The 16,674-nt window shown below is 39.9% G+C and overlaps 1 protein-coding gene across 5 annotated transcripts in view; it reads right to left on the bottom strand.

The window, feature by feature from the left end:
* Nucleotides 1–2,771: 2,771 nt before the first annotated feature.
* GAS2 (growth arrest specific 2) overlaps nt 2,772–16,674 on the bottom strand; it is a 98,234-nt gene continuing 84,331 nt past the window's right edge. For all 5 annotated transcript variants that reach the window (XM_055722587.1, XM_055722589.1, XM_055722588.1 and 2 more), the window contains exon 8: nt 2,772–4,170. In XM_055722587.1, coding sequence (XP_055578562.1) covers nt 3,952–4,170 — 219 coding nt within the window. In that variant the 3' untranslated portion in view covers nt 2,772–3,951. The remainder of the gene's footprint in view (nt 4,171–16,674) is intronic.

Genomic DNA, 16,674 nt, shown 5'->3' with positions numbered 1-16,674 from the left:
TTTGGCACAGCGACAGACCAAATCGCTGGGACGCAGCTCATCAGGCACAAACGGTGCCGGCAGTTGGCCTGGGATGGAAAAACCTCTCCAGCCTCATAAACGTTCGCGTGATTCCACGTGTCTGTTTCACCTTACTCTAGATTCCTAACATACCACAGGCTAAAAAAAAACCAGTAGGAGATGCAAAGAAAAAGCGCTCTTCCCTCCTCCCCTCTCAGGTAGTGCCTCTCAGCAGCCCACAAGACACAAGCCCCAACAGGACCAGACCCTTGTCAACATATCCAGCAGATGCTTCTTAACACTGGGCTGTGGCAAACAGCTCCTCTCCCTGATCTAAAATGAACACATATAATACATTCAGTGTTGTCTCTTAAGGTATCAGAGACTTGCTATGCCTTCCCACACACATATATTGACACCTCCCCATTTCACTCGCCCCTGCCAACAGCCTTGAACTAGCTTCCATAGATGTTACGTTATCAACTCTAAACTGCAGTTGGAAAAAAAGGTGGTAATGCAAAGGAAGGAACAATTATCACTGTAACAGATGAGAAAAAACCCTATCCTCACTCACTTACGTAAATAAGCCTGCTTGGAAGAAAAATTTCAGGTGAAACAGCAAGGTGACAGAAGGTACCTCCTGTAGCAAGCGGTAACAGATGTTACATTTCCAAACTAATTCTGAATTACTTCCAGCATGATGATATTTCTTTGACATTACACAATAATAATAAGTTTTACAAGTAATCTGACATAATTTAGCCATCTTGAGTTGAGCACAGTTACTTATTCCCAGTCAGCAGGAAACCCCGTGGGGTCTGGTCTATGACCCAGCCAGGACTTTGAGAAGCAGCTTCATTGCAGCTCACGACTGTCCAACTTTCTGTGACTTCCAGCCTCCTCACCACCCACATTCAGCTGAGGCACACAGCGACAGACCAAACTAAAATCACTGCACAGCACTCTTCCTTACCATCACCATCCACGACCAGCCCAATATCGCAACACCTCATCTCCTGCCTGCCCAACACACAAGTATTCCACAGCCTCAGCAGAGCCTCCCTACCACCAGGACAAGGGATTTGCCGCAGCTACTCCCAGGTGGTACCCTACAATTCAGTTCAGCCTTCTAGAAACCTACACTAGATACGTTAATCCCATAGCTTTTGGCATAGAAACTTCGAGCATCATACGCAATACCTGGGCAAACAACAGGGTGGTTTTCCCTCCCCAGATACTTTCTACACAAAGTTTGTTCTGCCCCAGCACTGCAGCAAGAACCACACGTCTTCAAGCAAGATTTTGCTGCTTGTCTTTAGCTTTGTAAATTGAGCCTCAGGCTCTTAACAAATTCCCCAACTCCTACGGTGCTATAAGACCTAATACACTCAAAAAACACCATTGACCACACTAACCTTGCAAATAACGTACTCCCAAGCCCTTCCTCCAAAAGAAACTAGCTTACTACATCATTTGTTTGCTTTATTGATGCTCCTGCTCTAATTTCCTCCTCTGCTACCCACGCCCACACCAGGTGCATCACATGCAGGAACCCCACCTGCAAGCTTTTCACACAGATTAGGTGGCAGTGGCAATACATTAAAAAGTCCTTTATAGGCCTTCCTTTCTGGAATTAACTAAATTGAAATGTTAAGTTAGGAAGTGCGTTAATGCGAATTTTTTTTTTTTTTTAAGAAGCTTGATTAGCCTGAATCAAAAAAGGTTATTTTGATAGCTACAGTCCAAGCACATAAAGCAGTTCATGTTTAATTTAAAATTTTGGTTTGGATTTACCAAGATTATTTGTTGAAGCTTAATCTTAAAATAAACCTAAGAATACTTTTAAAAATAGCTATTTGATTTATTAACATGTAAACACCTTCAGATATTTTAAAGAAAGAATATAATAATAATGCCAACTTAATTTTGGGTGACGGAAATACATCTCTTGATGTTTTAAAAAGTAACCATTATTTCAAAATAAACATCTGACACTTTCACAAGTTTGGGTTTTTTTTTCTTTCTCTGTTCATTCAAAAACAGATCTCTCAGTGCATGTTTTAAAATCATGATTTTTTTCAGCTGTGCTGCATTTTTGCTTTTAATAATGTTGCTTATGACCTGTTCTCCACTCCCACAAGAGCCTTGTATGAGAACTGGGTTTTCCTATGGCTTTTCAAAAGATTTACTGGTTGAGTATACATTTCATCCTCCCAGAAAGTACCCCAAAATAAGAACACAAAGGCTGCAATTTTTCTTTCTAAAAACATGTTTGGAATTAGGTACTTGCTGTGTTACTTCGCATGGTGCACCAAGCAACTGTGAAATGCTCATATGTGGCAGATATTTTCAGGTGGTGGGGTAGAACGGTTCCACCAAAGGGACAGACAACGTGCTGGTTCTGATAAGGCACGGAACATAAAAGCAGGTCTCGATCCTCTCTAGCCAGCAGATATTTTGCTGTTAATCTGCAAGACCACAGCAGCAGATCATAACTCTATGTTTTAAAAGGAAACATCAAAATATACAGAAAAATACCAGTTGGAACTTTAAGAATGCTTTTGATTTTTTTCTTTCCCTGCAAAGTAAAATTAATTTTCAATAAAATCTGGGTATTTCCGTGCTATCCGTAGTAAGCAAGTGCTTGCCCCGTTCACTGTGCAGCTCATGATGAGGTTAGCAAGCAGCGCTGGGTGTTGCAGGCATCCGGGCAGTAGCAGCAAAGTGATACTACAAAGAACACAGATTACAAATAAGACTTGCAAAATGTATGAGTACTTTAAAAAAATTTATTTCATTTGTAATGAAACAACTGAGTTCTGCTCAAATTTATACAGTCAGTGAAATAATCCTATAAAATGATTTTTCTAGGATGTTACAAGGCACATAAATTACCAAATATAAACATAGAAAAGTAGCCAAAAGAATGAACTAAGCCCCCATATGCTTTTAGCTATTTTTGAGGTGCATGAAGGATTTACAAGAATGTGAATCACTCTACTGACAGCGTAATGAATATCTCACATTTGGCATGACCAACAAAATTAAAAATAGGGGGAAGGAAAAGCTCAGATTCGAGAACAGTATAGTGATTTGTGACTTAGGAGGGACTAGCATCTCCTGAAGCTCCTCCTTGGGTCCAAGGGCTGTGCATCTTTTTTTATGGCTTCCCTTGGCAGGCTGCAGCCCAGCACCCCACCAGTCCCACTGACCACCTCTGCGGTCTGGAGGAGGAAGGGGCAACCGCTCAGCTTCCCCGTGCTTCTGTATCAGGCACCTCGGGAAAAAACAGGAAGGGTCTGCACACAGATCTAACGCTTAGCATTGTCTTTAGCTTGAAAGAAAAGAAGGTGGGGGCTGGTGGGAGTGGTGGTTGTTCTTGGGCTTTTTAAATTTTGTTTTAAAAGTAACTGCTTTGGGAAGTCGTTTGGCATGCAGTAAGTCTTTATGTTCTACTGGTTAAGAAAATCTTGCAACCCATAAAAATAGTCAATTTTTATTTCATTTTCAGAGGCAATACCAAATAATTTCCACAAATACTCATTTCCCACCTGCATATATATTTTTCAACTAGTCTAACAGTCAAGGATTCAATGAAATACGATTTTCATACAAATATAACGTATTGTGTATTTTATTCCATTAACAGGAACCACTCCTTTATGTAACTCTAAGTATACATTCACATATTAAAGAGTAATAATTTGGCTAAAAATATATGTCTATTTCTTATCTGATTGTAGTAATTAGCCTAGCAAGGGTAATTTGCTATAAAAGATACAGTACTAGAAATAAATAGTTCTACAATTCAAAGATCTTCAAAATGGGTTGCCATTTCCAGTCTGTCTTAAATTTTCCAAAGTCCTTTTAAAGCATAAACTAAATTTACTACACTGGAGAAAGTAATTTGGACCTAAGTACATAGAGTCCCAATCACATGAGAAGCTTATTTCACTTAATCTCCTTCTTGGTTTTGTAATGGGCAGAAACAACCAGATAATTGTCTGGATTCATGTCCCTGAGGGTTGGACTCTTGCTCTGGATTGGAGAGGTTTTCCCATCCACTCGGGAGATCTGCAACATTCGGCACGGGTCATGCTTCAGTAAGTAACCTGCAAATGTCTCCCATCCTCCTCCAACACGAACCATCACGTGTTTGTTGTGCAGCATCTGAAATTACACATAAAGGAGAAAAAAAAACCAAAACACCAAAAAACTCTTGAGAGGGAACTATTGACTGGAAATCACTTTTTTTCTACTAGGAAAAACTGTGCTTACTTTAAAAGTCACAGACATATGTTAGTCTGCTTTACAATAAAAGGAAAGGAAAAGAAATAGTAGAATGGTTTTTATTTTAATAAATAAATTAAACCAACTGTAAGAAAATGAGATAGTAGTTAAAACTGAAGAGTTTCGTATTTTATTTAAACAACGCTACGTGGTTTTCTAGTCCTGTGGCACCAAGCGATCCTGTTCTTCATATGCTTACTATAAACGTTAGGGAACATGAATGGTTTTCAGATTAATTTTTTTAAAATATGTTAGTAAAGCCACCATTTTATACATCTTGAAGCTGTCTTTTCTTTATAGGATAGTGATCTATATGTAGCGAAGGGCGAACAACCAAAACAATCTCCTCTATCTCCTAAAATATATATTAAAAAAATCGTCACTTAAGAAACAATTTAGCATTGCTGACATACCTTCTAACTAAACTAGTCTAATGTTGTCATTACATTAGTCTAATGAGGGACATCAGAAATAACGTATCTGGAACTGTTTGGAGATACCTGAATTTATGCTGACTTGGGGAAAAAAATACAAGTCAAGTGCCCAGGCTCTTACTAGCGGGCCGGCTCAGCGCTTGCTGCCTTCATTCCAGAGCCACCAGGGCTTGACCTCCAAAGGAATCTCAGGTTGCGAGGAGTATCCAAGTGCCAAATGAGGTACCTATCTCTGATGTACGTCATCCAGATCCATGCTCATTTTTTGCCTAAACTCAAATAAACTTTTTCCCCGAGAACAAACGTAGCTTCGCCCATGTCTGAGCCTGTGAGCTCAGCTGGCAATTCCACTGTTTTCCTCTGGTTTCCCATGCAGAACAGTCAAATAAATACCAGCGAGGTATCATAAAGCAGCACATTCTATAGAAGCCACATTGTAAATCACACATTGAAAAGCGCTTTGATTAGTATGGCTCAGGAAATGCTAAACATCATTTAGCTGTAGTGCCAGAAATTAAAAATTGGCCCTGTAAAAGGCATGCTAGAAGATGTTTAACATAGTCTGGGTAATAACATTTGGATTTATGGCTGCGATGTGCATATGGGGTCTTCTACGTGTCCAAAACTCCCTCGAGGGCTAACAGTATTTGCAGTTGAGAGTTATGTGGCACATAAGCCTTTTGTAACATAGCACAATTTAGATTAGTGCACATAGCCTAGACAAGGAGAAAAAATCTCAAACAAAATCACAGATAATAAAAGGCAAAAATGTAGCTCTTAAATAAAAACCACCCAACCAACAAACACTGCATCTCAGCCTAAAAATAATGTTGATTGACTTGTTAGTTACACGAGGAGACAGACAGCTGGGGTGAAGAAAGCACGGAAAGCTGTTCAGCTTTCTAAAGTTTGAAAATCAGGGTAAGTTTATATGGAATCAAACTCTTTATTTCAATAAGCAACTGCACATGAAATCGTTTGAAAGTTTTCATTTAGAACATTTTAATGCAAGTAAATTATTATCCCTGCATTTGGGGTTTTATGTGAAACACATCGCCCAAGCAGCTTCTGATTTACGCCACTCAGGTACTCTGTTTTAATTAACCCCTCCCAGCTACTAAGATTGTGTTGTTGCTACGGGTTGTAGGAGCGTTAGCCTCTGCTCTAGCTATACACGAGCGAGGTTTTTCTCTAGATTTACGTGGGTGTGAAAGCAGAATCATAGTCCCATCTTCACCAATCACGCTTTTTGTCTCAAGCTTTGTATTTAGGTATTTAGTCAAAGACTTCACTTTGAACCGACAAGGGTATGATCAGCCTTCAGCGGGATGAGATTTGAATCATGTCTTTAGTCTGGGCAATACATCACGCAAGCAGCAAATGGTTGGTACGTCGAGTTTTAAAACTGCAGTTCAAACGGTGACACAGCTTTGAGACAACCGAGAATGGTATTTAGCAACTTTCTCCCCTTTGAATACCTAAAAAAGCATTTGAGCAATGCCCCAAAAACTTCACATGAAAACATTTTAAGCCCAACCGGTCCACTACAACAGGGGATGCTGCTGTGGGAAGGACTTAACTGTTGCTGAATTTCTGCTTCCACATATTGTCACAGAGGGGTTCATGTTCCAAGAGCAGTTAGTATCTGGACTTTTGATTAAGAGTTAGGAATGGAAAGTTAGCAGAAAGTATACTTGGCTCAGTTTCCCTTAGGGACTACTGTGCAGACAAATAAAACCTACTGCTGGTATGTTATTTCCTGATGCTCAGGTTAAAGGTACATCTTCTGTCTTTCCCCTCTTTTTTTCTTTCTCTTAGTATTACAATACTATTATAAAAATCACTGAATGCTTTTCTGTAGAGACCGAGTTTTCCTACATCCTAAATATAGTCTGTTCATGCTGTGCTGTGCCACAAAAGCACCATTTTACTTCTTCGGCCATATTTTGATGTTAGGAACACCAGCACTAATCCTGAATTCTGGATTGCTTCAGGTTCACTCAAGTATAAAAGATTTCTCACCAAGACAAGAAAACAAAAGAAAAGAAAAAAAAAAAGGGAAAAAACTTGCTGTACTTTGTAACTGATATAACTGAAAAGACAGTTTTCCCCCTGACATCCTTCGGCTGAAGATGAAACTTTTGAGCTTTTATGATCCACCCAATTCAGCTTTTGCATTGCACGAGATTGCTGACAACAAAACAGTTGGATTCTACAATAATAAAGTTTATTAGTCAGTTATCGATGTAAATAAATTCCTGACATACATGTACTTTCACACTGCTATCCAGCCAGTTGAAACCGAGAAAACCCTTTCTGTAAAACAAAATCAAACATATGTTTACGATTGCTGTAACTCTTCATTATTTCAGTTGTGGCTGAGGCAGGGCTGTCACTAAAGCTGTTCCTTCTAGAATCTGTGTTTAAATTGAGTCTGTGGTGAAACAACCATATGAGAAAACAGATGACCAGACAATAACATTGCAGAGGGAGAAATTCTGGATTGTTTGGGTATGCACTGAGGCTGTATGAAGAGATAACATGAAAAATAGTCAAAGTTCAGTGAACTAAGCTGTCATTGCCTAGGACTTTGGGCATCAAAAAAGAACCTTAGTCTAAACGGTTCTGGTTTTTACAGAAGTTGAGAGCGCTTTATGGCTTATTAAAGAGATGTGAGGCTGTATGTAAATATCTTAAGCTCATGTAAATGAGCATAGTTTTACTGACTTGAAAAAAAATCTCTTCTGTTTTATAGGAAATAAAAATCTAGCCCAATATTGTTATTCTTCAAATTATAACTTTCCTAAAGAACATTTCAGGCAGGGGTAGGGGATGCGGGAGGAAGAATTACACACCACGGATCTGATCCAAGCCCTGCAAAAGCCAACAGCAGGAGTCCCACCGTCTCGAAAGGCCCTTGGGCTGGGCTCCGGGAGCCAAAGGCAGCAACCTAAAGCACATCACGGCCTGGAGCGCATCGGTGTGATTTTAAACCAACTTCAGAAACAACGTAAGCAACATGCTAAGAGAATATTGACTATGAAATCCAAAGGTGTTTAAAAAAATAACACTGTGCATCACACCAGTGGCAGTACAAAGCAAATTTTGCACTACAGAAGTGAAATTTTAAAAGAGAAAGGGAACGGAACACATTTCAATTACTTTTGACTGAATATGGGCCACGTAGGCTCATCGTCATCAGTAGATATAACCCTTGTTTCTCATATCTTAGCATTTAGAGGACCTTCTTTGAAGGGTGTTGAGAACTGCATCATGAAATGGGTTTCTCAGAGCCCACTTCATCTAGATTTCATTCTCTACATTCATCTAGAATTCATCCTCTAGATGAACAGATTTTCACAATGACCCCAGACACATCAGAGGCCAACACTAAAGGAATCCCAGTGGTGTTAAGACTTGCCCAGGTTACTGCATCAGCCCGCTCCCCACAGCAAGCTGGAAGGTCTTGCCACCACCTCTGCCAGCTTCGAGACCCGAGGTGCATACAGGCTCCCACACGCCATGCTCTGACATTGCAGCTCTACTTTATGATTTTGCTTCAAACCTGGGTGATGCTATTTAGTAAACATTTTGCTCCAGCTTGTCTGTACCATTTATGTTGATGACCTACCCTCCTGTCTATCCAAAAAAAAAAAAAAAAAAAAAAAAAAAAGGCTTTCTCAAACCTCAGCATTATTCATGAACCATTCTTAGTTAATAAAATGTGACAGCAGGACATAAAACTCAAACCAGGAATGAGATCCCTATCTGGGCTGTCCGTATGTCCCTGGGCCTGTACCTAGTACATGGTATTGTCAAGTAATGACAAATTATTCCACAGGGACATGGATGTTTTCATGGAGTAGGACATCTCTTCCATACAAGAGACTATGGTCTCTCCCAGCATCTTCCTAGCTGGGACCTGAAGAGCTTAGGAGAGAACTTGCAGCCTGTGGCTGTCTTTGTGGCTGACAGAAGGTGAAGAGTTCTTGGAATCTGGTATGCACATCTATATCAAAGAGGAAAAATATTATCTGGGGACTTGAGGCACTATTGCTTCAGAGAACAAGGCTCGTGTCACCAAGCATCAACATTTTATTCCTTTTCATGACAACAACTTTTCATGGTCAAGCTCTAAAGCTAGCAAAATCAGTCCTCAAAATCTTCAGCAATTCCGAGGTCCTCTTGCACGTGGCCACTGGAAATTCTCACATCTATTGTTTAATGTGGAGACAGGTCTAGCCTGGTGAGGCCCTGGGAAAGACTCCATCAAAGACTGGCAATGTGCAGAGAAGCCTGTCTAGCCGCATGCCTTCACAGAAGCTCGGGGGATATTAGTTCAACATCCCCAGCAATCACCAAAACACACAAAAGTTCGTGTTAACAGGTGATGTTAATAGCCCATTCAAACCGGTGATGACAGGGCGCTGGCCAAGAAGAGGACGCTGAGAACACGACACAGCGGGCCGTGACGACTGGTCTGATAAAGGTCTGACAATGAGTCTGCAGATGGGTTTAATTAAAAAAGACATTGAGGGAAACCTCACAGATGTGCAGTATGTATTGAGAGCGGCAGGGCTCTGCCGGGGCAAGCCTGCAGCAGGCTGGAGTTGGGACCCCTGCTCATTCCACGGAGGGTCTGAGGAGACCTGATGTCACCAAGGGCCTCGGCCAAAAGAAAAGGAGCTGCAGTGCTGCCCTGTGCATCACGGATAAGCAGCACTTCCTCGTGATGTTTAGCCATCTCATGCCTCTGGAACCACTAATGTTATCATATTATGATGACAGTTTACTTATTTCCCAGTCCATGCCCATGCAGTAAATGCAGTAGCAGGCAGTATTTACACCAAGTCTAAATACATTCAACTTGGGAAGTGAATTTTCAGAAACTTGTGGGTAACTGGTGCTGCAGTGGAATTTTTCTACTTCCCTGAGAATTCAGTGACCTGAAAACACCATCAAGAACATGCAATAGTCTCCTGATTCATTGCTACAAGCCACGATTACAGATGTTAAAAACACCTTGTGAGCAGAGATTACGCAACTTCATCCCTAGACTTAAGGTAAAATTTATAGCCAAATCCTGCACCACTATCAGATAAAACGCCAGTCAGGTTAGATTTAGATACATTCCTATTTTAAAAAGTTTACAGCCACTGTAGCACATATTTTATAAAAGGCATTGCTGCTGCTACGTACACAGGGTTCACCCTTACGGACACAAGGGATTGTAGGAGCAATTCCCAAGAGGATGTGGAATAAAACCAACTTCCAGCTGGAAAGCTAGAAAGCTTCCCTCCAACTCTTCTTTTTTCTTGGCTTTCATTCTCCTTTTGTCATTGGATTTGTGTGTGAGGTCTTCTTAGAGCAAAGTAAAACATAAAGCTTATTTTAGACTTTTAAGAACTCATGTGCATAAGTGCACATCTAAGGAATTCTAATTAAACCTCAACTCTGCAAATCTGAAAAAGAGCAAATTATGTACCCAATCCTAGAGATTAGTTATTCATCCACACTGAATTAATCTACTTAGAGTATATTAATGTGTATTTTGACAGGCACCAAGATATTAGTCCCTTCCAACCTGAGTTATCCTATGATCCAATTAAGGAAAACCCCTCAAAACTAATAAAATCTTTCCCCAACTGTAAAAAGAGGAAAAATGCACTCCTCATTTTTCCTTGTCATCCCTTGTTAAGTCGCATTTTGCCTCGCCCCTCTCTTGATACAGGATTATACAAAACTGTTTTGGATTATGTCTACTAGTTTTAAAAGTTCCAAATGATACAACTGGTATCGCTCCAGTCATTACATATGGATTTGTTTAGGGACCTCCTCCGAGTTCCTCTGTTGTCATTCTCCAACCCCAATAAAGGAGCCTGCACTTCCCCTCTCTGCAGACACCATGATAATGACATGGAAAACTGACAGCTCGCTGGATTAACATCGCCCTCTCATTTTCAGGGATTTATATGCAGTAAATCACACTAAATGAATCTCAATTAGCTGGAAAAAGCATGATAAAGATGCTCAGCTTGAAAAAAAAAAGATGTCAAGAGCATACGCTAAGTGCTTGTCACAATATTCCTAGCTGTGCTAGAGTTGGGGTTTATAACTAACACACTTTCTTAATTATAAAGCATTTTAACATTATCTCAAGCTGTATCAAAGGCATTAACAGGTACCCACTCAGTTTATCAAAAAAATCTCTTACACTATGTTGTATAAAAAAAGAATGGGATGGCATGATACTTTATAAACGATTCGTAAGCTTCACGGGTTCAAGTCTATATTCCCCAAAGAAATCACATGCAAACTTTCCTGGTTTTGTCTCAAATATATGTGGTGGAAAATAAACCAGAATGGAGGCATCCATCAGAATCCCTAGAACTCCATTTTGGGGCAGAATAACCTTTAATGCTTTGCGTCAAGTGGTATTTCTCACTGAACAAGGAGCTCAGCTTTCATGCAGAACCTAATAAAGTTCCCAGCCACTCCAGCAACGCCACCACGCTTACATTCTCTGTGTCTATTGACTGACACATGGGGTGGGGGGAACTGAAAGAAGTATTGACTTAAGTAGGTGATACAAAAAATGCTCATACACTGAAGCCTGACAGATTTTTCAGGTGAGGCAGCAATAGAGGTTTGCAACTATAGACCTTTTAAAGCATATATAGACCAGACCTTACACTACATATCGATCAGAAGCCGCCTACAATTCATTGAGTCTTTTTTTTCCAGTTTGCCTCAGACCAAAAGAACAAGCAGGCTTTGTGTATGCAAATAATAATAAAAGAATACCTAAATGACCATTTGCACACGTAAAAACCGAAAAGGTAATTTAAGCATGAGAAGTATGAAACAAAAACTGGCAGGTATAAATATCTGCTTTTCTTGTCACTCAGTCAAACAAAATTCATTAGAGGACTACAGATTTATCTCTGCAGACAGGACTTTCATTTAGGAGGTCAGCCACAGTTAAGACAGGTTTTTAAAGTGTTTTTAAGCTCATCCTTATGTCTTTTGAAGTTAAAAACCACTAAGTGAGGCTTTCTGCAAAACTGAACCGAGTACTAATGTTCACACATCCTCCTAGGCAGGAACTGTCATTACGAGACTACTAAAGATAAAAGAAGGAATGTTAGGTGTGTAGTATATTATATACAGTGACATCTTTAAGGCAAAGGCTGCCTTTTACTATGGCAAGATCCCGGACCTGTGCCTGCTGCCCAAAGGCAGCATCACACAACAAAGAAGCATTTAGGATACAATGACATATTTTGGTACCATTTTCCATGTTCAGTTCCTAACTGCTTCAGATACATTAATGGTGAGGAGGTTTCTTTCAGCAGTAAGAATGAGATAGTAGTATTAATTAATAATGTCCTCTATCACAGATCCTGTTGTATCTTCAAAAAAGACTTGATCCTAAAAAAAAAAAAACAACAACAAAACAAGCCACCTATCTTCAGATAAATTAAGACATAACGAGACACTCATAAGGTTTAGTGGGAGATCAACAGACACCTTAAACGGTCACTATTCTATGAAGGGAAAAATGTTTGAATTAAAATTGTGTTTTCGTTGACTTGTCTTCCTTCCCCAGACTTTTTTCAGTTTTCTATTACATAGTTGAACCTCAAAATTGAGGTAGAAATTCTTCAGGATTTGTAAAGTGATAGCAGCTTGTAGTATTATTATTACACAGGATAATATTATCTATTATATTATTATTATATAATGTTATTGTAGTATAGTATTAAATAGGTATTACCTATTGTTTCACACTTAAATCTATTAACAGATTTTGCAATACAGTAGAAATGGAAACGTTTCAATATATAAATAAAGTGAAGACCCACTCTCCAAATTTTGGAAGCCTACTCAATAACAGATACACTTTCATCTCCTACCCCTTCTCCAAAATTAGTAGTGCTTGCTATGTGTTTCCATTTGTCATTGACAAAAAAGCCAAACCAAACCAAGCCCCAATAAGAAAAAAAGTTTAATATCAATGAAATTGATGCCTCTCTCTGATTAAGGGGATTTTTAAGGATTAAACTGGTAATTAATAAACTGAAAACTTGGCACAGAATGTAGTGAATTTGGGTAGACAGCACCTGGAGATTTTCTTACTTTTACTTTGCTTATTCAAATCTGACCTGAAAGGTCATTATGTGTTTTGTAAAACGGCTGGTCTCAAAGCTGCGAGCCCTTGCTCAGCTGTAAATCATGACTTCTTTTTGACAATGTTACTGAAAAGATCAGAGAGACTCGGCTAGCCTCAACTCTTCTTGTCTGAACTCTTATTCCTCAAAATGCTGCTTCCAGTTTATGCCTTTGCCAGTCTGACGGGGGAAGTTTCGGAAGCCAGAGTTGTATCCTATTGTTGTTCTTCAACACTGTGTAGTAAACGTGGCCATTACAGGTAAGAAGTTATTTGACCGTGTTATTTGTGTATCCTCCCTTGCTCACAGGCTTTTCTGTGACAACAGAAGTTGACTTAAGATGGTTTTGCAGCCACGTGAAAACGCCAATCTTTAAGTGGCCAAGGGTGAGGTCTACGGCACATGATGAAGCGTTATCACTTTGCCACAAAACCAGGAGGCTCACTAACAATCCTTACAGCATAATGCTTGCAAGCTTCAAAATACTTCAACATCAATATTAAAATGATCGCCGTGAGGTACGTAAGTTAACTCCTGGTCTCCTAACAGATTAACTAACATACGCACCAAAAGGTCTCAGAGGAAACTTAACAAAATCTAATAAAACCAAATGAGACCAGTTACACAACATTTTCATTAAGTGACTCATCTAGGTGAAGTCAATGGGAATTTATCCAGTTGATCAAAATGTATTTTGGGTCATGTTTTTCTGAAATCTTAACCTGACCCTTTTGCTAAAGTAAGTATTTTATTTTTTTCTTTTCTGAAAAAGCCCCAAGGATAACAGCTTTAAAACCGTATCCACCATGTCCTTTGTTAATTAAATCCACTCCTTACAAAGCAGCCCTCTCATTCTCCTTTTCACCACACAGATAATTCTATGAAACGATGCCTAACAACATCAACTTTGTTGCTTCACTAAATGACACTGCAGAGAGGTCTCTTCATGCTGAAGATGAAGTGAATTGCTTTCACCCAACTCATCCTTACAGAACTGATCAGTCAGTCATTTTGCATGCATATTAATTTCTCCTTTTTCTAGGCTGACATTACGGTCCATTCATCAACTGTCCATTTGGCAAGCGCTTTCACTTGCAAAAATGCTCCTTTCCGTGAAAAACTTAAGCAAAAGGAGAGTAAGTAAAGCTGACCTAAAATGAGAACGCCTTTGCCTCTTGGGACTCTCTCTCTTTTCAAACCTTCTTTATTCCATTTGCACATTCCTGCTAGAGGATCTTTGGATCTCATTTGAGATTTGCACCTCACAACTTTCCAATTTATTTTCCGAATACTCATCCAAGTTGTTAAACTACCGTATCAGTCTAAACTCTTTCTTTATAGTGCTTATGAAATACTATTTGAAGATGTCACTTTTTCAGCACAGGGCTGACAATGCAACTAAAGACATCTGTATCCTGCTAAGACAAGAGAGGCACAGAAATAAGTGTCTAGTGATTCCACTGAAATCAGACTGCTGTAGCGCAAGAACAAAGGCTTCGTATATTAAGATACCTTGTTGGTTTGACCTATATTACCTGGACACCTGCTGAAGTTCCACCTCCCCCCTCCAGCAGAAAGGCATGTGGAGCTTGTATAACGCTTTACAAATCTGGGGACAGTGCTAGCAAGTATCTCAAGTCTTCCACCTTTACACCGAGCTAAGTCCTGCTCCTCTGTTATTGTTTAGTCAGGAGGCAAGTCCTTCTCACCAAGCATCACAGCAACGTGAAATGAAAACAAAAATTCATTCAGATTTAGTCACAGCTCAGCAAACTAGCATGTAATCAGGTGAGAAACCCAGTACCAAGGGGAAAAAGTTGATTAATTGTTCCTAGAGCTTTCCCTCAGCAGAGGTACCTATGTGGAAAAGTCAAGATGGCTTCTTAGTTACACCCGCGTTTGTAACAAACAGCTGCTCCAAGTGGGCAGTTTACGAAGGTCTGAAAGAAGCCAGGAAACATATATTTGAGCATGAAGACACAGGGTGTCTAAGAAAACAATTAATAGCATGCTAGATGACTAAAGCCTCATACATTGCAAAGGAAATATCGGAGGATAACTAGGACCATGATCTCAAAGCAGTCTGGGAACAGCCAGATGGCATGTTTGCACTGGTACGAGGCATGATGTGCCAGATTTTTCCATGTGATATTTCAGCAGCAGATGATACTAGCACAGCACCCAGCCTCCCAAAAGGGGCAACAGCAATTACTGAAAACAATGCGCCTGTAAATCTAATCTAGCAGCATATATTGGTAGCAATGAAGATCAGCATTTGTGGATTTATCAGCAGTACAGTACCAGCAGGGTAGAGCCAGAATGGTGGAGTAGAAAACAGGGTGTCCCAGGATGCGGGGATGAGCGTGAAGGCAACAAATGCGTGACCCAAAACACCCAGTGAAACACTGGAGACAGTAGGACTTAAAGGCCTGGGGAAAGAAAGTTTCTTTTCAGCAGGCATCTAACCGTAAGCAAGGCTCAAGCAGTACACTGAAACCCTGACCTGATGCGAGACAGGGAATATTGCAGGATGGAGAGCAAGATCTCAGAGCAATTAACAGCAGTCACTGGAAGTATTTAAAGACAATTTAAAGACTCAAAGAACAAACTGGAAGTGTGACTGACAACACTGTCCCATAAATTATGGCATCTAGCACAGAGATGATTTCTAGCTGACACCCAGTCATCTGAAGAGATGGAAGAGACCAAATTATGGAGCAACGATCGAGAGAATTGCACGCGATACCTGACATCAGGGCCTGAGATACGTACAAAGCCACATGTGGAAGGTGGTGTCTGGGGAACTGGGAATTTTACAGGGATAGGGTAGCAAAGAAGAAAGGTCCACTTGAACAGTGAAGTGAATGGAAAAACCTCATTAAGCCTGAGGCACTGAGGAACAATCAGTTGATTAGCATGGAGGTCCGAGCTTGAGCAGCATTTCCACGGTCATTCCACCATTAAAGATACTTAGAACCCATGAAATAACATCTTGCCTTCTGCAAAAGAAATAATCAAGCGAGTAAAGTGGATTTTTTCCCCTTTCACCTTGCAAAACCTTAACCTCCTCTCTCTGCTTGTTCTTGCCACGAGATGAGGTGACATGTGCTTGGTATAATGGCATAAAACACTAATGCACAGGAGTTCAGCCACCTTTCATGTACCTGAAGCCAGGAATTGGCTTAAAGGGGGAAACCCCAGCATGACAGACACCTTAAGGTCACCAGCCTATTTGACCTCTGGAGGTTAAAGAAAAGGCAAAGTTGCACAGAACATTGTGACAAAGGGAAAGCACTGGGGAGCATCAAGTTAAAGTATTTTCTATAGCATAAATGTTGCACTTAATGAAAAAAAAGTCTTTATTTCTGTTTTCAGAATATACCAGAGTCATTGAAATAATTAATCCAAGTATTCCTGCCCAAGTAACTGAAATCCAGATATATCTTTCGTTCTGTTCTGATATAAACAGCATGACAGTTTGGACATTTGGGATTCTTACTCTTGATTAAACTTTCCCTCAAACCTTACTTTTAGTTTTTGTCTGACACAATTTTATACAGTTTGGGAATAATACACATTTGGTGTCTAATTAACACTAGACCTTGGTTGCTGCTTGAAAAAAGTATCCTGCGGAGGCGAGCACTTTGTGTGTGAGAAATTACTCAGAGGCAGACATAAGTAAACACATTTGTCTATTCATTAAAAGACAAGTGGATTTCTGACAAGCGCAGGCTTTTATTTCTTGGACAAGGAGGAATAGCATCAAGGAAAATTAATTA

Source organism: Falco cherrug, chromosome 10 (genome assembly GCF_023634085.1).
Source record: "Falco cherrug isolate bFalChe1 chromosome 10, bFalChe1.pri, whole genome shotgun sequence".
Taxonomy (NCBI): domain Eukaryota; kingdom Metazoa; phylum Chordata; class Aves; order Falconiformes; family Falconidae; genus Falco; species Falco cherrug.
The sequence above is the reverse complement of the archived record's forward strand: the minus strand, read 5'-3'. Positions and strand labels throughout refer to the sequence as shown.